This window comes from Lissotriton vulgaris, chromosome 5 (genome assembly GCF_964263255.1).
Source record: "Lissotriton vulgaris chromosome 5, aLisVul1.2, whole genome shotgun sequence".
Classification (NCBI taxonomy): domain Eukaryota; kingdom Metazoa; phylum Chordata; class Amphibia; order Caudata; family Salamandridae; genus Lissotriton; species Lissotriton vulgaris.
In genome coordinates this window covers 1,168,103,279-1,168,129,978 of record NC_141693.1, presented here as the reverse complement: position 1 = coordinate 1,168,129,978, position 26,700 = coordinate 1,168,103,279, and the positions used below count along the sequence as shown (strand labels likewise).

General features: G+C 43.6%; 1 protein-coding gene across 1 annotated transcript in view; it reads left to right on the top strand.

Annotated features, from left to right (window-relative positions):
• PRDX3 (peroxiredoxin 3) overlaps window positions 1–26,700 on the top strand; it is a 104,409-nt gene that overhangs the window by 46,236 nt on the left and 31,473 nt on the right. Inside the window, exon 5 of the mRNA XM_086922930.1 lies at window positions 14,069–14,172. Coding sequence (XP_086779056.1) covers window positions 14,069–14,172 — 104 coding nt within the window. The remainder of the gene's footprint in view (window positions 1–14,068; window positions 14,173–26,700) is intronic.

The window sequence follows — 26,700 nt, the reverse complement described above, 5'->3', positions numbered from 1 at the left end:
AGAAATATCAACGTAAGCGGATTATGTATACAACAGATACACACATTCGTGCAGCCAGACTGGCTTACAACCCGGTCTGAACATTAGTGTACAAGAAAACAATAAAGCACAAATAACGAAGTGCATGCCTGAACAGGAGCACGTGTGATATGCACCAAAACCAATCGGCAAAATGTACCGTTTTGGAAGCACTACTTTTGGTGAGAGAAAATATTTTTTGTAAAATCTGAACTAGTCAACACCTTGGCTGCTAGGCGTTTTCCCCCCCCTGTGCTGAAAATTGCCATTTTGCTGGTGTCATGACGAGCTCAGCTCGTCATCAGCACAGCTCAACTGTGCATCATGACGAGCTGAGCTCGTCATGAGCATCGAAAGGGTTAAACTCTAGCGAGAACTTGCAGACTGAACAAATCATACTGGCAGATGGTTTGTTAACATGTCTTGTCTGTAATCCTTTCCAACAGCAGCATTCTTATGTTAAAAACTAAAGAATTCCGAAAAGTTAAACATGACAGTAGCATTTGAAAACAAAACTTAAATCCTTCAACCTGCTCTACTTATCTTAGTGAGCAAGAAGAGTGCATTTATCGCCAACTCACTTCAGCACATTCTGACAGCACGCACCCATTTTAGTGCTTTCTACCAAAGACTTGAAGGTAAGCGCTATAAAGACTAGTATGCAAAAGGTTTCCATTGGTGATACTTCATTACCAAAGACTTATTACACAAACATTTGCAATGCAATAGGTCTCGCATTTGCGAGAGTTTAAGCTGTTGGCATTGTAAATGGCAAGGCCTTTTATGTTTTAAAAACAAACTCGTAAATAAAAGGCAATGCCATTTACAATGCCAATAGCTTAAACTCTCACAACTGCGAGACCTATTGCATTGCAAATGCTTGTTTAATACCATTCCTGACCCACGTATATATTAAGGTCAAAGAATGTACTTGCGCACAGCCAACAGGCCATAAAAAGCCATACTAGGCAAGATGAAAAAAAATATATTACACATGCTCCCCAGTCAAAGAATATATATTCTGCTTGAACAACTCTCACCGTACCATAGGTAATTGTGATTGATTTTGCTAATAGTCTTTGTAAAGCGCCCACCGCCCAGTCTGTTGGCGCTTGCAGTGACTTTTCTTACTCGGCCACTGTAATAACCTGAAAAAACACGAAGTATAACTACTGCGGAAGGCGTATATTATAGTTCATATTTGTATTGTCCTAGCTCTCAAAAGAATCAAACCAGTATATCAAAGCGCTTCACGTGACTGTGGGATACAGTCAAGATAGGATGTTAGACAAAAACGCAAATAAGAACGCAACATGGTGTATGGTAAGGTTGAATAAACCAAGTTGAGGATTGCAATTCTAAATGTCGGAAAGCATGAATGTGTTTTTATAGACCTCGCGTTGTGGCGCTATACAAACATTTTAGCCCGCACTAAATAACCCCCAACCGATCACATGACTTCAGATAACAGAATGCACAGGAAGTTATTTGTGCGAAGCATTTAGATGCAGTTTTCCTAAAAAAGCACTGAAGTTATGTATTTCAAGACTTTTACCGAGTTCTTCTGTGTTTTAGTCTGCCCAGATTGTAAAAGTAATTCTCATACTCTAATACATTTAAATATTTCACCGAACTTTGCCAGTATCTTCTTTAACTTTCCCTGTTTGTTTCAGAGCACGATATAGAGCCGTTTGCAAAAATAATTTGTTCTTTCTCAACAGGAGGAACTTCTCCACAATATAGTCAAAGGGTGTATTGAATCGGCAGGGATACCCAAACAGGATATTTTGCGTGAATACAGAAAAATACCGCTTGCAGTAACACACTGCTGAAAAAAGTAGGATAATGTTTTACGTGTGTATAAGCGTATTCAACATGAAATATTTATTCGCTGCTCAGCTGACCCGGCAGCAGCAAGCAGTGCGCATATAATAACGTAATGGCTCTGTGTGCGTAAAGTAGGGTTTAATAAATATTCAAGTGATCCAAATGGATTACAATGGTTGCGAAAACGCGTCATCCATTAAACATTTTAGTCTGGCAGGTCATTGTTAAAAAATTATTACATACTGTAATGGCATGTATAAATAAAGGCTACGAAAGCAAGAAACGCCGTGGGACCATTCAAGCCAAAACGATATTAAAAAGTGGATGATAGAACGATTCTTCAACAAGAGCGGCCGCGAACGGAAGAGACGCCACGGGACCGTTCAAGGCAAAACAAGCGGTCTGCACTTTTCAAGCACTCTTGTTTGTGGCGGCATCCACCTTGCGGGAGCGAGCAGCGGCGCGGCCTCGTTAATTACAAACATATGGCTCCCGCAAGGTGGATGCCGCAACAAGCAGGAGTGCTTAAAAAGTGCAGACCGATTGCTAAAGGCCCTCACCTAGAGCACCGCATGTGCGCTGCCTGGGCGAGACCTAAAAAGTTAACCAAATATTTGTATTTATACAATGTGAAATCTCTGCTTTCTACAACAATCTGAGATGAGTTATCATATTAACGGACACAGTAGCACAAATTAAAATAAATGATTTCACAAAGTGGTTGTTTTGTCTATGATTTTCACAGATATTACTGGAAATGCTCATGAAATAAAAGAATGAGAGAGAGAAACATGGCTGCTTGCATAGCCTTGTTGACAGTGATTTAAACATTCCATTAATGTATGACATAGAACTATATGAAATTGTACAGTAAATTTGGCAAAAGTTGATTTTTAAGATTCATGTGAAAGAGTACCTCTGAAATCTTATGAAAAGAAAGCACTAAGTAACAACGCATTACCGTTCTATTTTCCGCACACCTTCCAGTAAAAGACACACCCCACACACAAATCATGGCTAGGAAAATGACAACACAGAGCAAAAGGTTGCATGTTTTTTGTAGCAGGGAATTACTGGTTCGAGTGAATAGACTAGATATATATGATTCAAATGTGAAACAAGGAGATATAGATAGATAGATAGATAGATAGATATAGATGTATATGTGTATATATATATATATATATATATATCTTTTATTTCAGCTACCAAGCCATAAAAACTGATATAATCAATGTTTAAACAATCTTCCTATTCACACAGATTAAAACTGTACATAAAATTGGAAGATAAATATTCCGATGCCTGCACATGTCGGTACTGTAAACAGCTTTGCTATGTTAAATTAATTCAAGCCTCCAGTGCAAATGGAAGTCCATAAAAACATGTATAAATTTAAAAAATAATTAAAAAGGCAATGATTTTAGCAAGAAAAATCCTATAACAGTGAAAGAACAACCAGGTAATAGATGGGGTTTTTCTAAAAATGTGATGTTCATAATTTGTAATTACCCAAGGCAGTGGTTCCCAAACTTATTCAACCTGTGGCTCCTTTGACCTAATTGGAAGTTGGCCGTGGTTCCCCATCATGTCACTTTTTTTTACTGGTGGGAGGTTGTAAGCCAGACATCGGGAATACTTCCAGTTTTCGCCCTGAGCTTAATTGGGATGAAGCCGATGAAGGTTGTGCAGCGGTAATTAACCCAAAAATAAAATAGAAATAACCACGCCAGACCACTCAGAATAAACTCCAAAATTATTATCCCAAGTTCAAGGGGAACTTTTTTTAATCGGAAAAAAGTGGAGAAAATGTAAGCGCGTCCAGTGGTTTCATAACACTGCATTTTCTCTAGGTGAAATACAACTTCAGGTTTAAGAAATAGCTTCAGTGCAGTGGAAGTACCAGTTCCAGATAAATGCGCGGTGCATGTCTTATCTCACATTTCAACAGCCAGGCCAACAATCTACATATATTCTTTTTTCCTGTAAATGAGGGCCCATCTAGATATTTCTTGTAACAAAATAATACTCGTCCTGACATTGCCTCAGGCTCAGTGTGTGGCGGTAGATAAAGTTTAAAAATACTCATTTTGTTTGGGAGGCCTTACTCTTGTTACTAACTATGATACAACAAGCATTTACAATGCAATAGGTCTCGCAGCATTAAAGTTTGAGTTACTGGCATTGTAAATGACAATGCTTTGCATTATTTTTTTTTATTTGCAATTGGTATATAAGCATTGTTTGTGAGAGAAGATAGAGAATGTGATGAAGGGAGGAAACAGGGAGAGGAGAGATCGAGCCCGCCACGGACAGAGGAAGAGTATGAGGGGACAGAGCATAGGATGAAAGGAGGGTCAGGGAGATGAGAGACCGAGCCCAAGGCGGAGAAAAGCATATTGCGGTTCTTTGCCGGTGTGACCCCAGTGCGCTATCCCCCCCCCCCCCCCCCCCCCCCCCCCCCCACCGAAGCAGACCTAATAAAACAAGGCTAAGTAAGCTTGCTTTGCACAGTCTCAGTTCTGACGCACATTGGCGGTTAACAGACTAGATTTTAGACCGTTCATGATGAGGAGTCATGTCTCCTTCCACGCCACTTATTTGGAAATATATGTTGCATCCCAACAATTAGTTTTCGAAATGCCAGATCCACTGGGGGCCGGTTTGAAAATGAGAAACTCTGAATTTTAAAAAAATAATGTTATCCCTGGACTTAATAAATCATAACATGTAAAATTAAACCTAAAGGTTTGCACACGTTGCACCCGCACAATGTGAAAGAAATAGTCAGAAGACAAAGACGGCAAGTTCGAATCCACATCAGTCAGTAATACAGTACTCATGCACTGCGCGACATTCTACACAACCCTAACTGTAAATTACTGGATTTTCGTGACTTAGAATGAAAGGACTGAGTTCACAATCTTCTATTTGAAATTGGCTGCAATTTTAAATAAGCAGGGGGGAGGAGGAGGCAGCCGCAGCCTGAAGAGAGGGAGCCAGCGGCAGTACCAGGTGAGCCCGAGAGAGTAACGGAGAGTGTCTGTTAAAGTTAAAGGTTCTGAGCCAGGGAAACGCTCGTTGACATTAAAAACAACTATTTTTAAAAATGCCAATTGTCTCGGCAGGGAGTGTGGAGTAACAATTTGAGCTGCTAACTTTCGAACTGATTTTGAGTCTCGGCGTTGTCTCTCCCATGGTGAAACATGAAAGCGGGCATGACCATTCTAAAAGCACACACGCTACCTCCTCGGAAGTAATAAATAAAATGAAACATGAAACACGTCAATGAAGCTGTGCTGATAAAACAAAGTTTATTTACACACTAGTTGGAAAATGGAAGCGCGAGCACCGTGCAGATACACAAGCTGAGGGGTAGGGTATCCCTTCCTACCCCTCCGCTTATTGTAAATGGATTCGTCTGCACTTGTATGGGCGGACAGGCATGACTGGGTTTTTTTTTTACATTTCTGGACGGAGCATGCTCGAAGTTGTTAACGTAACCAATTGTATCGTTGGTGCTGGAAGTACAGCTTTGTCCGTACGATCTCATGTAGGTGATACTGTCCTGTAGCCATGCCGGTGAAAATACACGTTGTCTACCGGTAAGACGGTGCAGCTGTGGCGGAACTGCAGCAGGGTGTGGTGTGAAATGCAGCAAGATGGGGTGGGCGCGTGTGTGTGGGCGGGGGGGGGAATTGAGTGTGCGCTCGTATGGCGGCGGGGCGGGGGGGGCTGGGGAGGTGTTGGTTGGTGTGGTGTGTGTGTGTGTGTGTGTGTGTGTGCACTTGTGTATGTGTGTCTCTGTGTGCGTGCGTGATCCATTTTGTGCTTGAGGAGCAACTAAGACAGTGAAGCGAGCACAAGAGAAAATAATGCGTCAGCATGATAAACCTTGATACTGCTTACAAAGTAAGCAGCATGTTTGTCCCAATAGGTTCTTGGGCAGTGTGAAAAAAAACACGAAAAGCAAAAGGTTCAAAACTGATTTTAATGGTCCATTCAGAGTGGTTCAAGTGTCAAACACAGCCGTTAAATTAAGTAATAGTCGGTGGTTGAAGACAAATTTGAGTTTCAACGATCATTTCTAGAAAAATAACCCTCCGGCCCGGCCCACAACCCGCTTACTCGCAGCAACCCGGAACCCAGAATGGTTACCTGCGGCAGGGATTGTAGGCCCTTGTGCGAGGCTCCGTGGGTCTCCGGGGTGTTAGATCCTTGCAGGCGCTGCCCGGGTGAGGAGCGAAGCAGCCCCTCCCGCCCGGCGTCGACGAGTCTTCCGTTTCCAGGCAACGGCCCCACCGGCACCAATCCCAGCGCGGCTCCTTGTCTGACGTCAGAGGAGCTGCGCTTGGGATTTCTGAGGCTCCCGAAGTTCTCGGGCTGCGGCGGTGTTTACGGGGAGGCAACTTTGAATTCCCCTACAATGCCGCTGTGGGAGTCTATACCACGCTGCCTTCCTCAATATGTGCTGGCAAAGAGCTCCACAGTGCCTTCCCATGCGTAAGGGGAGAAGAGCCCGGTGAGTGGGGTTGAGGGTGGGGGTGTCTGTGCGTGCGTCTGTTTGTGTGCGCGTGTGTCTGTTTAAGGGGGGGTGCGTGTGTGTATGCAGTGTGTGTGTGCCTGTGTATGTCCGCATGCGTGAGTGTGGCTTTGTTTGCGAATGGGAATATGAGGCACGGCGACGTGCGCGCTCCCGAGGTTAAATCCCGGCCAGAAAAAGCGTGTGGAACTCTGCTGTCCACATTCCCCCAAAAGTAACAACATAAGCTGTCTCGCCCTAGACGCAAAAGCTTCACTTTTGCTTCGTCTAGGCGAAACCTAAAAAGCTGCACCAAAGATAAAGAAAACAGTTCAAAAAAAACTTCTGATAAATTCTTTTTTAGTTCATGCTGGCATTGCAACACACTGGATGAGCGGTGGATACCTGATGGTCCTTTTATATATGCAGCTGAGAACTTTAACAATGCCACTCATCGCACAGCCTCCATCACCTGTCCGCCATCTTTGTCACAACACCACATAGGCTGCCTGGCCTATGTGGTGTTGTGACCTGTTCATGTGCAACAGCTAACGTTTGGCACGTATGCCTGCACAGCGGCTGCTATCTTTTTATATTACAGATTTTATATGGAGTTTGTTTACATTTGCAACACCCAGCCTATGAGTTTTACGTCATCTGAGTCCCCGCCATAGCTCAGCCTCAGCTCATAATGTTGAGACACAAGAGAGACAGAAGAACACAGTCTTAACATGCATGTGGGAGGCTTGTTGGCTGTCATGTAATGCGATGGTCCTGGCAGGGACAGAATAAACCTAAACATAGGAGGGTGCGAATTTGAGCTCTCTGTTGTATGCTGCTTGTGTGCATCTGCACGCAAGCTTGTTTTAGGAGGGATTCAATCAAAGGGTTTGACTCTCAAGTTTGCTAAGTGCAGGTTCAGACAGGAAAAGGTAGATTATTTGGGACATGAGATTTCCAAGGAAGGGATAAAACCTAAATTCGATCATATTTCCAGTATCTCAAAGGCCCCCCCTCCTACCAATAAGGATCAATTGTTTTCATTTCTTGGGTTAACTGAATATTTTAGCAAATTTGTAAAGAACTATGCTTCCAAAGTGGCTTCACTTCGACTGTTACTTAAAAAAAGTGAAAAATTTGTATGGGGAAACGAACAGCAACTGCAATTTGATGTGTTAAAAAACGAAATTTGTTCTGCTCCTTTCTTGAAACCGTTTGTTGTGGGTCAAGAATGTATTGTTTCAGTTGATGCATGCAATACTGGGTTGGGGGCAGTTCTGATGCAGAAAGGTTTGGGTGAAGAAAGTATTATCTCGTATGCTTCAAGGACATTGAAGGGTGCTGAGTGCAACTACTCTACAATAGAGAAAGAGTTATTAGCGTGTACTTGGGCAGCCCAACATTTCCGACAATTTTTGTGGGGCACTAAATTTGTGCTTAGAACCGACCACAAGCCATTAGTGAGTATGTTGGCTGCAGGAGGTGGAAGGATTCTGACAGCCCGTTTGGCCAGATTGGCGGCCAAACTACAGGAGTATCGGTGCACTGTGGAGTATATCCCCGGAAGATTAAATGTGCATGCTGACTGCATGTCCAGGTTAGCTTTACCTCATCAAGAGGTTGAACACTCTGATGAGTGTGACGTGGCCTACACCATGAAAGACATTAATGTGGATGATACAGAGGTCATCAGTGAAAATCTTTGGGTGGAAGCAATGTCAGAGGATAATACTTTGGGTTTGGTTAACACCTATCTTAAATGTGGTTGGCCTGAAGAAAGGAAGTTGTCGGGCGATATAAGTTCCTACTTTAAGGTTAAGGATGAGCTCATGTGTCACAATAACATTATCACCAGGGGTGACAAAATCATTCCTCCTGTGTCAGTCAGGGAGAAATTAATGAAGATTGCTCACGAGGGTCACATGGGCATGTCCACCACCAAGAGGAGGTTAAGGGAGTACTATTGGTGGCCCTCTTTAGATGCCTTTGTGGATAGATGGGTCAGGAATTGCGTATCTTGTTCTAATAGTGACAAGAGTGTTAAACCATTGTCCGCCTCGATCACTCCCATTGAGTATGCTGAAGGGCCTTGGAGAAGGTTAGGGATTGATATCATTGGTCCTTTAAATTTGCCTGGTTGCAAGGAGGTCTACGGCCTAGTTTTAATTGACTATTTTTCGAAATGGCCAGAGGTCAAAATTGTTGAAAGAATTACCTCCAGGCAGGTCATTGATTTCCTTAACAATGTTTTTAGTCGGGAGGGTCTTCCTTCTGAAGTTATTTCAGATAATGGAACGCAGTTCACCAGCATTGAGATTGAAACATTTTTTAAAGATCATGGCATATCTCACAAGAGGGTTTCTAATTATAATCCTCAGGCCAATGGCCAGACCGAGCGCTTTAATAGAGTGGTCAAAGAATCCATTCAGTTAGCGGTAAGGAATGATTTGAATTGGAAAAAAGCATTATGTGCCACCTTGCTTACATATCGCACTTCACCTAATTCGGTGACAGGGTGTTCCCCTTTCGAATTACTAAGAGGTCGCAAACCTGGATCTAAGTTGTTACCTTGGTGGTTGAAATCCAATGGCCCAATTGTGTCAGCTTCCAATGTCAAGGATATGGGAGAACGGGTTAAGATTTATCAAGAGAAGATGGGTAAATGTTCTGTGAAAAGCGTTTCACGCCACAAGGTCAAAGTTGGCGACCATGTGCGTGTGAAATTTGGTAGTTCATCTGCCAGGAATTGGGCTAGGTGGTCAGATCCTGTTAGAGTGATTGAAGTGTTTAGTAAAGCTGTACGTGTTGAAGGGGGGAAAATTTGGAATTTCAGACGTGTTTCCGTTGTTAGATCTGACAAGTTGTTGATGAATGCTAGGAAATGTTTTTCTCATTCTTATGCTGAGGATAATGATCAATTGTTTTTAGATGATTTCAATACTATGCAAAATCCACAGGTGTCTCTGCCTATTAATTCTGATGTACCTGTGGTCACCACTCTTGGCCCGCAGGAAATTTTCAATGACTCTGATGGTTTAGTTGATGTCGTTGAATTGGGACCTGTGGCTCAAAATGAGTCAGTGCAAAGAGCTGCAGATGTGGTACCAAGAAGGAGTGTACGTGTTTCGCGTCCACCTGCAAAAATGAAAGATTATGTTTGTTCTTAGTTTTTTTTGTTTTTTTTGTGTGTTCGGGGGGGAGGTGTGTTGTATGCTGCTTGTGTGCATCTGCACGCAAGCTTCTAGAATGTAGAATGCTCCAACTCCGTTCTGGGTCAGTTGGAGCTGGACTGTCCTTGCGGGCAGTTGGTGGTTGTCAAGCTGTTCTCTACCTGTTAAATAAACCTACCTGATGAAGACTACGCTTGGTGTGGACCTCCTATCTTTCACAACACTCTCCTATCACGGCTGACATGCTGCACTCCATGCACATTACCACCAAACAACATCTTTTCCCTGAGGAGAATCACACTGAGATGTCCTCGAATCACGATATACAAACTCTTTGAATTAAGTAAAGTAAACAGCTGTAACTTTGTACTCGCACCTATTTGCCTGTTAGCACCCACGTCTCTTCCTGGAGCAGTGGGGAGCGAATCCATCAAAAGGGAACATTTTGGTAATTACTGATAGCAAAGCAGAATAGACGAGTACTCACTGTTGTGACAATATATATTTCATATATAAACCTCTCCTGAGCACATATGCTGCTGGAGATAACGGCATCTTAAAGAATACTCTTCGTAAATGTTGATTTAGCAAGAAGTAGCTCAAGTAAGGTATCTTTCACAGGGAGGGTGAACCTTGCCCAGGCCCCCTACAGCCTCACATCTGCTGCCATGGGCAAGCAGTGAACACTACTAGAGAATGAAACGTGCTAATGTCCTTCCCTGACGCTGCCATCTTGATCCCTGGCATGCCAGGGATAAAGGGGCCGTCCAATACGAGCCAAATCATTCGGAAAACGCAACTTTTCCCCGCTCTGGATTAGGGGACGTCAGAGGCAGAACAAGTCTTCCCTTCGGGAAAGGAATGAGGGTCACACGAGCCAGCCGGGAGGAGGTGCTGTTGCTTAGAAAGGAAATGTGTGTTTATTTCTAGCAAGTCCGACCATAACATTACTTCAGTGGCAAACTCCTGAAATATAATGAGGGAAGAAGGGGGGACTTCTTTCACTGAGGCTGAGAAGTAAAAGGGTTATTATCATACTAATAATAATGACATGCTTCGTGCCTGACCTTGGCTGAGGGGCAGACTCGGGCCGGGAAACAAATCCAGGCTGCAACGTAGCCTATTTCCAACGCTGCAGCGAGTTTGCCAACTTTAAATTCTGTCTCCTAATTTCAGGTGTGGACACGAACAAAGTGCAGGAACAGCAGCCAGCATAATAACATGGGCTTGGCCGGTCTCGAGTTTGTCATGTTCCCCTTTTTTGCAGTAAGCAAGGTGTTTTTTAGTCAGTGTGAAACGAACCTGTGTAAATTGTGAAGGGTCCTCAGAAGCGCTGCACAGCAGAACACGGGTGGCAATAATGCTTGACAGTCTGCTGTGCGTAAGTGGAAGCTACATGAAAGCACGTCGGAAGCGCGTTTGACGGCCGTGCGCTCCTTGGCCAAACAATGATTGTAGATTACACAGGTGCCACTTGAAACTCCCCCGTGTGATGCGCCGCAGCCGGGTGTCATTTAAATAAGATTCACTGTCTTGCTGCCTTGAAGCTGACTGCTGACAGGTAGACATTACCTGTTAATTGTGCATTTTATCACAATTACAAGAGTACAAGGTTAGAAGCTTCTTCAGCGCAGGCAATTTTTCCCACATCGTACCCGGCGACCACTAACTGCGCACCGGGGTGCCGCGGCGCACAGTTTGGGAACCACTGACCTAAGGCCTTCTCTCTTTGATTCCAAGCACATTAAAGATAACGAGATATCACAAAAACTATTTATGTATTTGTGTGTGTATATATATATTTAGATCTGTACAGGATCCCAAAGTGTTTTGAAATGTTAAAGCCAGAAAACAAACCTCACTTTCCTGCCTTCGTACTTCACTATTTAGCGATTAGGCCACACCTCCTTCACTTGGAGTAGTGCCTGTGAACACAGGAAGTTTTTATTTTATGTCAAGATGCTGCACACATCAGAGGTGCAATGTTGGCAGATCACATAGTCTTTAAACAAGAAACGGTAAAGACTTGGTGGCATTGAAACAAAACTTTACATTTGAATTTGACTGAGATAAAGTCTGATTGTTCATCCTAAATAAGTCTCATTTTTTAAATAAAAAAAATCCTTAACTTCTACCATGAAAATATTGACATTTTAAATGAATGTTATTCAAAGCTGTTGATTTAAGCTCTGGACAAGCGTGTCGGATAGATTAGGATATCTAAGCAATGGGTGCTGTACAATAAGTCTAAGTGGCTCACCTTATCGTGATCCTAAATTGTCACACATGCAGTTGTTTTTAATCCTTGTTTTAATCATGTGAAGTGTTCGAGGGAGAGTGGTAATCTGTGACAATATCAGACAGAATCTCAGTTACAGCTGTGGACTGTGCTAACCATCCCAATCAGTATTTTTACTGGTCCTTAACTTGCAAAAGAGATGTGCTCAATCTGATCCCAAACAGGATGTGTTGAATGAAACCAAAAAGATAGCATAGTTGAAATCAAAAAACTTGTAAGACAAAATGGTGCACTTTATGGACTACTCCCATACAGCGTCACATTGAAGCGGTCAACAAGTCCATGTTGACACCACCACAGGCCTACCTGCTGTCACATGCCTGCTCAGCTGAACACGTACAGTGGTGCCACAGTGACCTACAAGCACTGTTGAGCTAAAAGTGTTCATTGAAAGTCCACGTCCTGCTGACTTAGGGAATCTGTGTCATGTGATAATGGACTAAGCCCCAGGTGACCAGTTATGCACCTGCTATCTCTGATGACCTCTTGTTATGTACAATATCTCCCGCAGAAACCTGAGAGGCTAGAGACACTGGCGTAGGTGGTGGAGTGGCAATATTCTACTCCGCGAATCCATGATGCACTGAAATTTCAGATGCCAACTACTGCTCCATAGAATACCTAACCACCAGATTCTCTGTTAGTCCAGCTTCATCCTTCATCTTGTTCATATTCTGCGCAAAGTCAGGATTGCGCTCTACATCTTATTTTGATAGAAATCACGGACCTAGTTTTAGCCACTCAATCCTTAGTACAATATATTGTACTACTGGGAACCTTCAGCTATGCGTGGATTAATTGCACAAACAACAACCCACAGAGTATTTGACAGGTTCTGTGAAACGTGTATCGCTAACATGATCTCTGCCTCCAGTAATAGAGTTAGAAATCCCGGTAAATTGTAGTACCTGTGGCTTGCAAATCTCACACTTTGGCTGCCCATTCCAAACCCTTGTCACTGTGTCTATTTAGCTGGCAAACACCCCCAATATGTAGAAACTTGAGGCAGATAACCACACTGAGAACTCTTCAACTAATTCAGATCTTTGCATCCAGTTAGGAAAGCCTCAACAACTCCTTAAGCTGTTAAATGAACACCTCACCAGGCCGCACAGCTTCAGCTAGTCTTGAAAAACTAATCAGACTGTGAAGGCTGCCAATAAGGGGATCTGCTATCATTGGGCCAAGGTGAAGAGACTGGGGCACATCCTGGCATGGGGGCAGGGGGCACCTGAGACAACTGACAGTACCTACTCTAGGGCACATGAGTAGTCCTAATGAAGCCAGTGGGCCACAAAAGTGACAATATATGCTATAGCTGGACCACACATAACAACAAAAAAGTAATTAAAAATATTTCAACAAGTGACAAAACTGAAGACAACCAAGAAAGTGCATTACTTTCATCCCAGCACTGCAAAGCAAAAATTAAAAAAGATCAGAAACACCACACCAACCACAGCTAAATCATCCCTGCCTTTCTTTGGAAACGAGAGTCGTACATAAGTTGTTTTATATTGCAGCAAACTGGAACAAATAATCAGATTAAGAATACCTTGCAAAGTTAAAATATAAACGGAATACCTTCAAATGCTGGTTATCAAATATACCCCTAAATCAAAGAGCTAGTAGTTCTATCTTTTAAGAGCAAAGAGACGCTAGTAAAGTGATAGCCAGTGCTGTCTAAATGACCCTCAATCCAAATCCACACCCAGATGCGAAAACTAACTATCCTCCCACCAAGAAGATAAATCCTTTTTAAAGAGGCATTCCTAATCCATCAAGTCATCTATGGAACCATCACACAACTGCTTACATGGGGGGCTAAGCCCCACCAACTACAAACAAGTGTGTGCTGAGAAAAGATGACTTGTAACAGCTTCTAAAACTAGAGGGCAGCTGCCCTACCGACCTGAACAAATGCTGCGAAGTAGCAGGAATGCAGGATGTTTTATGCTTTCTAAAACCACTAAATAAAAATGTTACATAAGCTTAAGATCCGAGTTCAGCAAAAGACGTGATTGATAGAATACTGTGGTCGACTAGGTCACAAGTGTCTTCTGGTAGGAGTTGAGCCTGGGAGCAGGTGTGTTAGAAATCTGTTGCTTTGCTGTCTGAAGCATTTCCTCTGTGTAAAAGTATATGTATTTGTGATCGGAAATGCATGAAGTGGGTGCACCGGTCTTAAAAAAACACTAATATTGTCATGTTTATCTCGCTTTTGAATTTTAGAATGGCGGGTTGGGAAAGATGCATATCTCACTTCTGTCCGATCTTACCAAGCAGATTTCTCGAGATTATGGAGTCCTTCTGGAGGGTCCAGGGATAGCACTGAGGTAAGGAGCATTTTTGATCATCAGTATGTGAGTGTGCGACAGCTGCTGACATGCACTTCTGAATATTCATCTTTCAGTACTCTTCTCTAGAATCTTCTGTCCCCTCCCTGATGATGCCCTTCGGAGCCTGATGCCTGATAGCCTTCTTGATAGGCCTCTGCTCCAGCTCTGTTACTCCATGCCCCCATCGCCTCAGCTTTTTAAAATTTGTTTTGGGTGCCTTTCCTTCCCTTTTTACTTTGCGTTAAAAAAGAAAAAATCCCCTTGGTGCTTAAAAATTAGAAGTTTGTATTTTTAGGTCGAGCCTAGAGCCAGCGCGCATGTGGTGGAGTAGAGAATAGAAGCCCTGCCCACTCTCCGCCCAATTTTGCCATTGGCTTGTCAGTGTCTGTCCTAAATGCTGGCTTCTAATTCCTAAATAGGCTTGTTAGTCCCTCCTTAGTACCGCCTCCTTCATTTGTCACCTCCCATGGCGACTTGCCCCTTTACTCCGGTTGTTACACTGTACATGTTATTAAGACTGTGAGCACTATTTTCTTTATTCACTTTCTCTTACTGCAGGCACAACATGCTTTGGTGCCGCCTTTACCCCCTCCCGTTGTCGTGCTTTATTTACCACCCCGCCCTCCCTCCCGTTGTCCATGCCTTCTCCCTCCCTCCCTGCCCGCTGTTCGTGCCTTCTCCCTCCCCGTGCCCCCCGCCCGCCCTCCCGTTGTCTGTGATGCCTACCATTTGCAATGCAATAGCTCTCGCATTTACGTGAGTTTGAGCTATTGCCATTGTAAATAACAATGCCTTTTATGTGTTGGTTTTAAAAACCTAAATAAAATGCATTGTTATTTACAATGCCGATAGCTTAAACTCTCGTAAATGTGAGACCTATTGCATTACAACTGCTTATTTTTGTAGCTCTGTGGCCCCTCTTTCTTCCCGTTTTGCTTTTTAATTGAATGTTTGTGTTCTCGATATAATATCACATCTATTGATGTGTTGTGTACGTCTCATGTAAATTATGCCAAATTTCAGCACAATTTGGTAACTTTACATGAAGAACACAAGTCAAAGATCGGAAAATAGTTTGTATGGGACTTGAGAAAATGAAGCGATGAATTCTATGCCTGAATGAATCTGCTTTTCTGGTAGGTTCTTCTGATCACAATTTAATCGCTAACGTGAACCTCTTATCGTCCTATCTTATCCAAACGTGTATAGACACCTACCTGCCAAACTGTCCTAGACACTGAAGCTCCTGACAGTGGATACACCACTTAAATCTTCTTTGTTGCTGTCCCTGAGAGATGGTGGCTTAGAAATCTGGTAGTTTCCAGTGATTAGTTGGCATCAAAAGGATGTTCCACACAGAGTTCAGTAAATGCGAAGGGATTGATAGTCCACTTGAATAGGATAGCACGTTTGTCACCGTGTTTCTCCCTGGATGCAGAAGGTGATGAGGGTTACTTGTAGGATGAATTCAACGGATCCCATTTACTCACCCAGAAGCTCATGGGCATTTGGTCAGATGATGGAGTGAATGCCTCATCAAACCCCTTAAAGCCGTCAACTGATTCCTTACCTTCTCAGTTTACAGAAAGGGTTCGTTAATAGTTTGGCATTAACACGGATGAACGCTAGTGTTAGATGCCTGTCCATCTTTAACCAAATTACAGACCATCCTGGAAAAAGTCTGCTAGCAAATACAGGAATGGCCCTCATGGCTCTGCCTGGTTTTTTTAGTACAGCTCCTTATGCTGTAATTAAAAACGCGTGTGAAAGGGCCACAAACTGTTTCTCATAATCAGTATTCTAATAGGCAAAGAAGGTACAAATCTATGTCTGAGTATTTCCTGTATAGACTTCTCGACATTTGCGTGTTCTCACCCACATGCTAGGGTGAACTTAGATAGAATAGAGCAGTTCATCCTCTGCTGAATCACGTGTTTTAGGAGAGTCCAAACTCTGTACAGAGCATTGCTACAAGAAAGATGACTGCTTGCATTAGACTAACCGTAAACAAGAAGTGCATGTTTACCCAACTGCATTTACATTTAAGATTAGTATGCATTTTTTGGATGCAGTGGCTGTCGATGCACGCATATGTTCAAAAATCCTTTTGGCAGCACAGGATTTTTAAGCATTTCATTAAAAAACCTTATGACAGATCCAGAGAGGATTAACTCATGAACATGAAATAAACTGCACAATCGTTGTCTTGTTTAATGTTCAGCAAATATTACCAAACAACGAGTGTGAGGTAATTGTGTTCAAGTTGAGATTCAACGGCTTGCATAATGGAAAGTTTCTTGTTAGACGGGGCTTGGAATTGAATTTTGTTTAGAAATGAGGAGGCGAGGGAAGTAATATGTTGTTCTACTAAGCACAAGTACCAGAACAACATTTTTTAAATTTGCGTGCATGACTTGCCTAACACTGACGTGCATTCATTCATTACTTTGCTTACCTGCAAAAATTCTTAAATAAGTTCAACGTGGATAGTGGGTCTGTTGTCTTTGCTCAACGCAGACATCAAACCACATTATTACTTTGTGAAGCAGAAGCAACCAATTTTGTGTTCACTTGATTCGAAGAATAGGTCTACCACTACATTCCCCAAGTACGGCCAATGCATCTTGAGTTTCAGGTCTCTCACCTGAAAAAGTCCATGTCTCCTCATAGCAATTAAATCTGCTTCACAGTCTAATTAGCCGAGTGCTCTGTCAAATCAAAACCTCAATGTTTTTCATAGGGATAAGCTGTCTAGTAGAACGTATGTGGTTTTCTGTCCCATCTTGTTTTGGTGTTTTATGCTAATGGATTGTAGTTTTTCTTCCTAACCCTTCTGTCCTGTCTGAGCAGACTTTTCATGCCGCTTAGGCCAGGGCCCCCATAGGTGATGTGTGGATTGAAATAAGCATTTAAATGCAAAGAAACTACTTTAAATCATACCCTGTATGCTCATAGAAAGGCTGTATCTAAGTAGCATAATTAAAGACTATTCATGGCTTAGGTTACGTGTTACCAGAAGGGGACCAGGGACTGCAATACAAAAATACTGCTGGTTTGCTCAGGCAGGTAGAGTGAAGATGGGCTTTGATGCAAATGTCTGATGGAGATGTAAGAGCTGTTGGTAGGAGAAGCAAGTTAATAAAAGAATTGTCTCAAATCATGGTGGTATCCTTAAGGAACCGGAACCCCCCTTGAGTGTGCCTGATAGTAAGCCAGAGTGGGTTTGCTAGCTCTGTAGCGAGATCTGCAAAGCAGCCATATGAAAGTAATTTCACGCATTCTTCTAACATTACCATTTACACATAGGTGGTCAGTCATTCTCCCCTTGAACCAGTAAACTAATCCTCATTCCGCAGTTGCCTCCACACTACTATTCTTTCGGCATGCTTTATGCTGAAGAAGGGGCATCTGTAATTCAAAAAGAAACCCGGAATGGGTACCAAAAATATTGTCTCATTTTTAAAATGTAAGAAATTCAAGCCAAATGTAGTCTGTCCGCTTCAGTTGAAGGCCACCTCAAGTTACTGCATCAACAGTCTAGAACTTAATAGAGAGATGCTGGATTCAACTCAAGAATCAGGTGGGGAACAGCAAGTAGAATATACCACAGGAAAATTATTTTCAAAGACCATTTTTGAAGAGCCCACTAGATCGTATCGTACACTAAATGCGCCCAGCATGAATCTGAAGTGTGCAAGTTGTTTTTTTCTGAAGAAGTCTTTCAATTCACAAGGTTCCATTACTCCTCCTCTTGCTTGCAATGCGCATGGTCCTCAACTCCATTATTGGACTGTTTTTTTCAGTTGTCTGGTTCATACGTGGGCTCCTCTTGTTCGACACTGTCGTCGGTCATTCCTCTAAAACCATTGGTATAATTTGCGAACGTGCTTCGATGCTTACATCACTTTTTCTAACATAGAGGTCAAATGAGTCCAGGGGACTCGATTCGGCAGCAGCCCACTTGGGCCTTCACTCTTTGGCGTTCTCGACAAACAATGTCCAATTGGTGATGAAACTGACGCCTTTCTGTTTCTGCCCTAAATGTCACACCACGTTTCCACGCAACAATCTAGACCAGGCCTGTAACTTGTGCCTTTCCCCAGACCACGAGCAGATGACCTGCAAAGCCTGCAGGTCTCTTCAATCGAAGAAAACCATTCAGGATCAAAGGGCTCTGTGAATGAAGATGTCTTGACAAGCTGCGGACTATAAGCCCAATCTCTTCGGATCAGAAGAGGTGGCGGCCTACTCACTCTCTGGATCAGAGCGCTGGATCCATCATGGAACAGGACATTCCTCCAAGGCAGCCTGTAAGTACTGTGCCTCCTTCACCTTCCCCCCCCCCCCCCCCAACCCCCCCTCCACCACCACAGCAGATGTCAACCAAAAGTTGAATGCACCCAACCGAAATGGCAAAGAATGTTGTTGGACCACTACTGCCTTAGGGCCATGGTCTGTATCGACCAGCTATTTTTGAAACCTCCAGCTCCGGCTCTGCACCTGAAAAACAGTCCCAACAGCAGGTTGGTGAATCGAGACCACCCACATCTGAGTCGAGCCGACGGAGTCAAAACACCACTAGGCATCTGCACTAAAAAAAAATCTGCCTGCCCCAAAAAAACAAGTGCCAAATCCAGCATCCGAGTCGAAAAAGCATACTGTTTGAAAATCCTCTGTAGAAACAGTAGAACCAGTGATAGAGAGACTTCACCAGGAATTTGACTATTGCCAAAAGCATCTGGTCATTCACCAAGATGTATCATCTCCAAAACCCATCACTCAGGGGGAAACCTGCTAAAAGACGGTTGTCTTTTGAGGAAGCCATAAATCTGCCTATGCCTCTTCCTCAGAAGGAGGAGGACAAAGCCACTGGTCCACTGCACAGCACTTCACCACTGCTGCCTCCTGTGCGCTTCTCTTCTCCACAACTCTCTCCAGTTCTCACTTGAACACACACTCTCCAGAGGGTTACATGCATTCATATACAGGGGCTGGGGTGGGTGTGGATATCACTATTCACTCCCACCTCAAGATGATCTCTGTGATGCTTACAATACAGATTCACATGATAATACCAATCCAGATGTGTATCCATCTAGACCTTCCCCTCTTGATGACGCAACAACCTATCATAATCTCAAAGTTAGGGCAGCCACACACCCTAAGTGCCTCTACACCACAGCCATTAGAGGATTTATTTGAAACATTCTTGTCCAATCGGCGCTCAGTGTAGTATTTACCAACACTGAAGGGCATGCTCAGGGCATATTTAATGACCCAGTAAGAGCTAGGGTAACTGTTCCCAGGGTTGATTTTAAAAAGTACAAACCCTCACCTATCGACCTTACATCAAGCGTCTGCTTACACTTGATTCACTGGTAGCGGGCACAGCTTGTAAAAGAGCAAAATTCTCAAACATCTGCTGATGCTCCACTACAGATAAAGAAAGCTGAAAGATTGATGCTGCGGATAAGAGAGCAGCTGCACAATGTGGCAACCTCTGGAGAATTGGCAACTCTATTGATCTCTCTCTGATTCTGTTACAACAGAGCACTGGGAAAAGGAGGAGGAGATTCTCCAGCATCTCCCTGAAGAATACAAAAAGCAGGCATATCAAATCGCCTCAGAGGGCAAGCTCGAATCCGTGTCTAAATTAGACACCATGCCTGGCTAATGGTGTCCGGCTTTAAACCTTACTTCTCCGCTTTGACGAGGAACATAGTGTTGGCCTTCTGGTAGATACCCTTTTGTAGAAAATCAAAAAAGATAACGAGATGGCTAAAGCAATGGTACAGCTTCAAATTCCATCACAATGGGACTCCTCTCACTGCTCATCTTATCATGGAGGATCCAAGACCCCATCCTCAGACTTCTACTGCATAACATAAGACATGTACCCAAACATTCTTTCCCAGAGAACATTACAAAAGTCCTATGGGGACAACAATTCATGAGGCAGGGGCGGCTTTATCAAGCCTACCACAAATTCCTCTAAACCTTCACTTACCTGCCGTTCCCTCTGATCATACAACACGTCGGGAGAGGACTTAAACAGTTCTTTCTGCATGGTGGACTATCACCTCCGACCAGTGGGTGTTGGATATTATCCAACATAGTTATTGACTGGAGCTCACCGCCAAATATTCCACCGCAAAAACACAGACTGTCCACAGACCATCAACTGCTACGACAGAAAATGCAAACTCTCCTACAAAAAGAATCAATAGAACTTGAGCCATTACACCAACAAGGCACATAGGGTCTATTCACTTTACTGTGTAATACCCCGAAAGGGCAAGAATCTTAGGCCAATCCTAGATCTAAGACCCCTAAACAGGTACATTTTATCAGAGCATTTTCACATAGTCCCTCTGAAGGATGTCATTCCTTACATCATGCATAGCAATAATACCTCATGTCAAACTCAATATGCGTCCGTTGCTAGAATGCACATCACATCAATGGTCTAAAGCGGATGGTAGCTGGAGGATTTAGTGTTGATCATCCGTCAAGCTTGTCACTCTGTAGTGGTGGACCTCCCACAGTCTTCTAAAGGGACAACGGACGCTTTTTACTTGCCGGTCTGGGAGAGCACTCACAGGAGCTAACTGTGCAGGGCCACTGGACATCACGCCAAACCCATCTCCACATCAGTAACCTAGAGCTGCTAGCTGTTCATCTAGCTCTGCAAGCATTGCTTCCTCGCCTCAAAAGCAAGGTGATTCTCATTAAAACAGACATGATTACCATGTACTATCTGCAAAAACAGGGAGGCTCCAGATCACCTCAACTAGCCCAGACCATCTAGAGGTATGCTCTCCAGCACAACATTCATGTCTTAGGGATGTACATACCAGGGGTGGACAAAAATTCTGCAGATCTCTGCAAGAGACAGCAACAAGTACACAAGTGGGAGCTCAACTCACTAGTCATCCACCTATTCTTCCAAGAGTGGGGTGACCCAAACATAGACCTCTTCGCCACAGCAGAAAACGCCAAATGCTCAAACTTTGCCTCCAGGTTCAAACGCCTACAGTCCAAGGGCAACGCACTATGGATGAGGTGGTCAGGGATATTTGCTCACGCTTTTCCTGTTCTCCCATTACTTCCGTATGTGTTTAGCACACTACAGCAGACGTCCCAGACCCTTATCCTAGTGGCTCTCACACTCTTACAACTCAGTGATTCCACACCATATGCCTCCCAACTGGCAAGATGTTCACAAAGCCAGGGAGCAGTAAGGCATCCACACCCCAGATCTCTCGATCTTGCAGTCTGGCTCCTGAGGTCCTAGAATTCATATATTTGAATTTACCTCAAGATTGTATGGACATTATAAAAGAATTCAAAAACCCTACCACTAGAGCCTGTTATGCAGCCACATGGAAACGCTTTGTACACTATTGCCATTCAAAGGATATTTAAACATAAACAGCACATACAAAAGACATTCTCTGTTGCCTGCTGCATTTACGAACTGTAGGGTTAGCTTCTACTTTAATAAAGATTTACTTAAAAACAGTTGCTGCATATCTACAAAATGGAGAACACACCTCTATCTTCAGGTAAAGCTTTTTTTTCTTTCATGATCCTCAAGAGTTATCCCACCCAGAGTTTCTCTCAATCCATCTTGTAGTCTCAACATTGTGTTAACCAGGTTAATGGAACCCCCATTCGAACCTCTCCACAAATGCCCTCTCCAGTTCCTTTCATGCAAAGTTGCTTTTCTCATTGCAATCATTTCACTCGGACGGGTCAGTGAGCTTCAGGCATTAACTCTAGAAGAACCATTCTTCCAGCTTCATAAAGATAAGGTGGTACTACATACCAACCCTAAATTCCTTTCAAAAATTGTATCTCAATTCCACTTGTAATCTATTGAGCTGCCCGTATTCTTTCCTCAACCAGATTCAGTTGCCAAAAGAGCTTTAACACACACTAATTTTAAAAAGGGCACGTATGTACTATATTGATGGACTCAACCATTCAGGTAGACTCAACAACTCTTTATTGAATTCAACAAGCCACACAAAGGAAGAATGTGAGAAAGTGCCCTATTTCTGCATGATTGCCCCCACTTTTTCCTGAACTGCTGAAGTACTTTGACTGAGTGTGCCCTGGGCTCCTGCCAATTAGGCACCCAGGGCCTATGTTCTTTCCCTAAAACTGCATTGAAGACAAAACCCAATTGGCACTCTCTGGCCACAGGTCAACCCCTGGTAAATGGTACCACAGGCACCCAGGGCACCGTGGCCAGGGAAGGCCTCTAAGGGCTGCAGCACTTATTGTGCCACACTTGGAGGCCCTGTACCATTACACTCACACACTGCCTTTGCAGGCTGCGTATTTTGGTGCAGAACAAAGTGAAGAGTCGACGTAGCACACATCCCTGTGTGCCATGCCAACAACCCACTGTCCTGACATTGATCAACTACCCCTGTAGCTGGGAGCACTATACCAGTGGTGAGCCCTGTACCCCTACCGTGTCTAAGCCCATTCTTAGACATTGTTAGTGCAGTAATGCCATTAAGAGTATATGGTGGTGGGAGTTTGTCATTGCGAATTCCATAGTACCAGGGGTGGGTAATTCCTATCTCCCGACGCCGGAGACATCTAGTTTTCTTAGGAGGGCAAGAGGTTTTTATTTAGCATTTTGTCCAAAGGACAAGTAGACAGTTTTATGGTAATACGATACACAGCTGTTCAACCCTGTAGGTCACAGCCAGTAAATAAGTTGCTCTGAGCAGTTTATTTTTAAAGAAACAATGGTTCAAGGGTGGCCTGATAAGGTCCTTAAAAGAATAAAGCGAATACTTAATTAACACTAGGGAGCTAGGGATGTAGGTTCATACGAAATCTTTTATTTACTTGCTTTTTTTATATATATATACAATTCTTAACGTTTTTCAGGTGCTCAAATAAGTGGTAAGGTGCAGAACGTGACATAAGTGAACATAGTGAAAAAACGAACTCTCACACAACAACAAGGATAAAAACCACATAAATATATACAATGAAGTGGGGGTATTTCCTTGGGTCGGTCGATGACGTTTCGATCTGTATGCATTTTAGATCATCATCAGGACTGATGAGCCTCCTGAAACTTAGTGTAATTGAATACTTAAGAGAAAACTTTCTGAGAACAGGGTAAATGGTTTTTTCGGTAATTTGTCTGAGGAAATTTAGAATATGTTGAAACCGTAGTTTTTTAAAAGTCCGAGTAGCGCTCAATCAGGTTGAATTCGAGGAGGGTCCTACTGGAACTAGGTATATTTAAAACTGTAGTTATCCTATTAGTCCGAGTAGCGCTCAATCACTTTGATTTAGAAGAGGGTCCTACTGGAACTGAATATGTTAAAACAGAGCTTTCCTTTGGAGTCCGAGTGGCGCTGTAATCGCTATTGAAGATAATTTGTGGTATTAAGGTCGTCTTGAGTTAATCTTGGCGTGTGTGCGGCAGTAGGGGGGCGTCCGAGTGCCACGCTGCTTAGCTGCTAAGCAGCGTGTCACTCGGACGCCCCCCTACTGCCGCACACACGCCGAGATTAACTCAAGGATATCCATACATCACCCGCCATTCCTTTCATAGTTTCCCCTCCCCCACCCCATTATTCTGAATCCTCATCACTTTCCATCGGAGGTGGCTCACAAATATACCCCCTGTATTCATTCCATGCTCCCCAAATTTTTCCCCATTTTCATGGACCCTTCCGATTTGAATATACTGTCTTTTAGCAACCATCGCCGAGTCCATATCCGCACTCCATTCCCTGAGCGCCGGCGACACAGGGGGTCCCCAGGCCTTGGCCAGCTGTAGAGTTTTTGATGGGCCTCTTCAGTCTGCAAGTCCGCCGACAAAGGCCCATAATAGACTTGAAAGGGTGGGTGGGAGAGTGAGTGAAAGGGTGGATGAATAGATGCATGGATGAATAGTGAAAGGGTGGATGGATAGATGCATGTATGAATAAGTGAAAGGGTGGATGTACAGATGCCTGGATGAATACGTGCATGAGTGGAGGTATAAATGCATGGATGAGTACGTGCAAGAGTGGATGATAGATGCATAAATTAATGAGTGAAAGGATGAATGGATAGATGTATGGATGAATGAGTGAAAGGCTGGATGAATGAGTGGAGTGAAAGGGTGGATGTTTAGATGAATGAGTGAAAGGGTGGATGGATTGGTGCATGGATGAATAAGTGGATGGATAGATGCATGCATGAATAAGTGAAAGGTTGGATGTATAGATGCATGGATGAATATGTGCAAGAGTGGATGATAGCTCCAATCAACTACAATGTTTGTAGACTAGACAGACCAATAAAAAGAGGTGGCGGCATTGCCATAATTTATAAAAGCCACTTCAAACTCTCGACTAAACCATATACATGCCCAGAATATGAGTCTCTCACATTTACTCTAGGCCTATCAGCAAAATCATCCTTCAAGGGAATGCTGATTTATCGTCCTCCAGGGTCAAGAGCTAAGTTCCTAGCTAACATAGGTAGCCTAATCGAAGCAGTCGCCGACGCCCCTCATTTTACGCTACTAGGTGACTTCAATTTTCACCTTGAGACTTCGAATAACCACGATACTACGCAACTTCTTGCAGACCTTGAAGCTGCAGGCCTAATACAACTTATTAACTCCCCGACTCATCAGGCAGGTCACACATTAGACGGTATATTTACTAATAGTCCTCTTGTAAATATCACCCAAATAATTCCACTAATCTGGACAGACCACTCAGCTATTTGTTTCACAGTGCAAATAAACTCCACCAAGCCGCACTGCACCAGCCCGTTCAACATACAGAGACTGGAAAAACATTAACATAACACAATTAGCAGAGATGATACAGGATAATTATATTCCCAATGAGCATGACCCTACCAAAGCATCCTCAAACTACCTGACAAACCTAGACACGGCCTGTAATAAGCTAGCCCCACTTAAATCATCACACCGAAACAGAAAAATACCTTCAGCCCCATGGTTCACTGAGGCCCTACGCATGCAGAAACAATACTGCAGGAACCTCGAAAGACAATGGCGTCGCAACTACAGCCCTGCAGACAAATCCAACTATAAAAATGCCCTCGCCATCTACAAAAGAGCGATAATCACTGAAAAAAGCCATTACTTTATCACTCAAATCAATCAGGCAAAAAACTCGTCAGGAGAACTATTCAGGGTAGTTACCACTCTATCCAACCCCCGACGCCGCCCCTAGAAGATCTCTCCATCATTGGCAGATGCCTTGGCCAGCTTCTTCGAGGAAAAAGTCAGCTCCATCTTCCAGACTTTCTCACGCTCTGCCCCCATACCACCTTAGAGTCCTCCCCTTACGAGCACTCAGTCAACTTTATTATCTTTCAACGCCGTAGATAAGGATCACATTCAACGTCTGGTAGCCAGCACTAAATCCGGCTCCCCCCTCGACCCATGTCCCCCTTCCATTCTCAACCGCATACCGGAAGCAATTTCCCCTTCGTTGTCCACCATATGCAATGCTATGTTCGCAACAGGTATATATCCCTCAGTCTGGAAAGAGGCGATTATAAAGCCATTGCTGAAAAAACCAACGCTAGACCCTCTTATCCCAGCAAGCTATAGACCCATCGCCTGTCTCCCATTTCCAGCAAAGATTTTTGAAAAGTCCATGAACATGCAGCTATCAAAATACATCAACGACAACAACCTGCTAGACGACACACAGTTCGGTTTTAGGCAGGGACACGGGACAGAGACGGTACTACTGAAAGCCGCAGACGAAATCAGAACAACCATGGACAAGGGAGGATCAGCAGTCTTGATACTCCTTGATCTCTCCGCTGCATTTGACACGGTCGATCATATCACCCTGATCGACCGTGTCGCAGCTCTGGGAATAGGAGGAACAGCTAAAGATCTGATTGCCTCGTACCTCGCCAATCGTCCACAGACTGTCAAAATGGGTAATTTCACCTCCCAGACCTTCACTCCCATGCGGCGTTCCACAGGGCTCCTCGCTAAGTCCGGCGCTTTTTAATATCTATGTATCGGACTTAGCGAGGGTGATAAAATCCTACGGTATTGCCCTTACCACGTACGCCGATGACACGCAACTAGTACTATCGGTGTACGATAACGGAGCTAGAGTGGCAGCCAACTTTCAGGAGGGAATGAAGGCAATAAGCTCCTGGATGTCATCAAACTGTCTTAAACTTAACTCTGATAAAACGGAGGTGATGACATTCGGGAGCTTGAAACCAGCATGGTCCCCACAATGGTGGCCACCGGAGTTGGGATCTCCCCCCCAACCGGTGGTTAAGGTCCGCAACCTGGGAGTCACCTTTGACAACAAACTGACTTTCCACCATCACGCCAATGCTGTTGTATCATCTGCATTCTACACCCTCAAAAAAATCAAGAAACTCCTTCCTTATCTACCACAGTCAGCCGGCAAAACTATTATCAGTACTTTAGTGTTTTCTAAAACGGATTATTGCAACTCTCTGCTTCTTAATGCTCAGGAAGGAGTC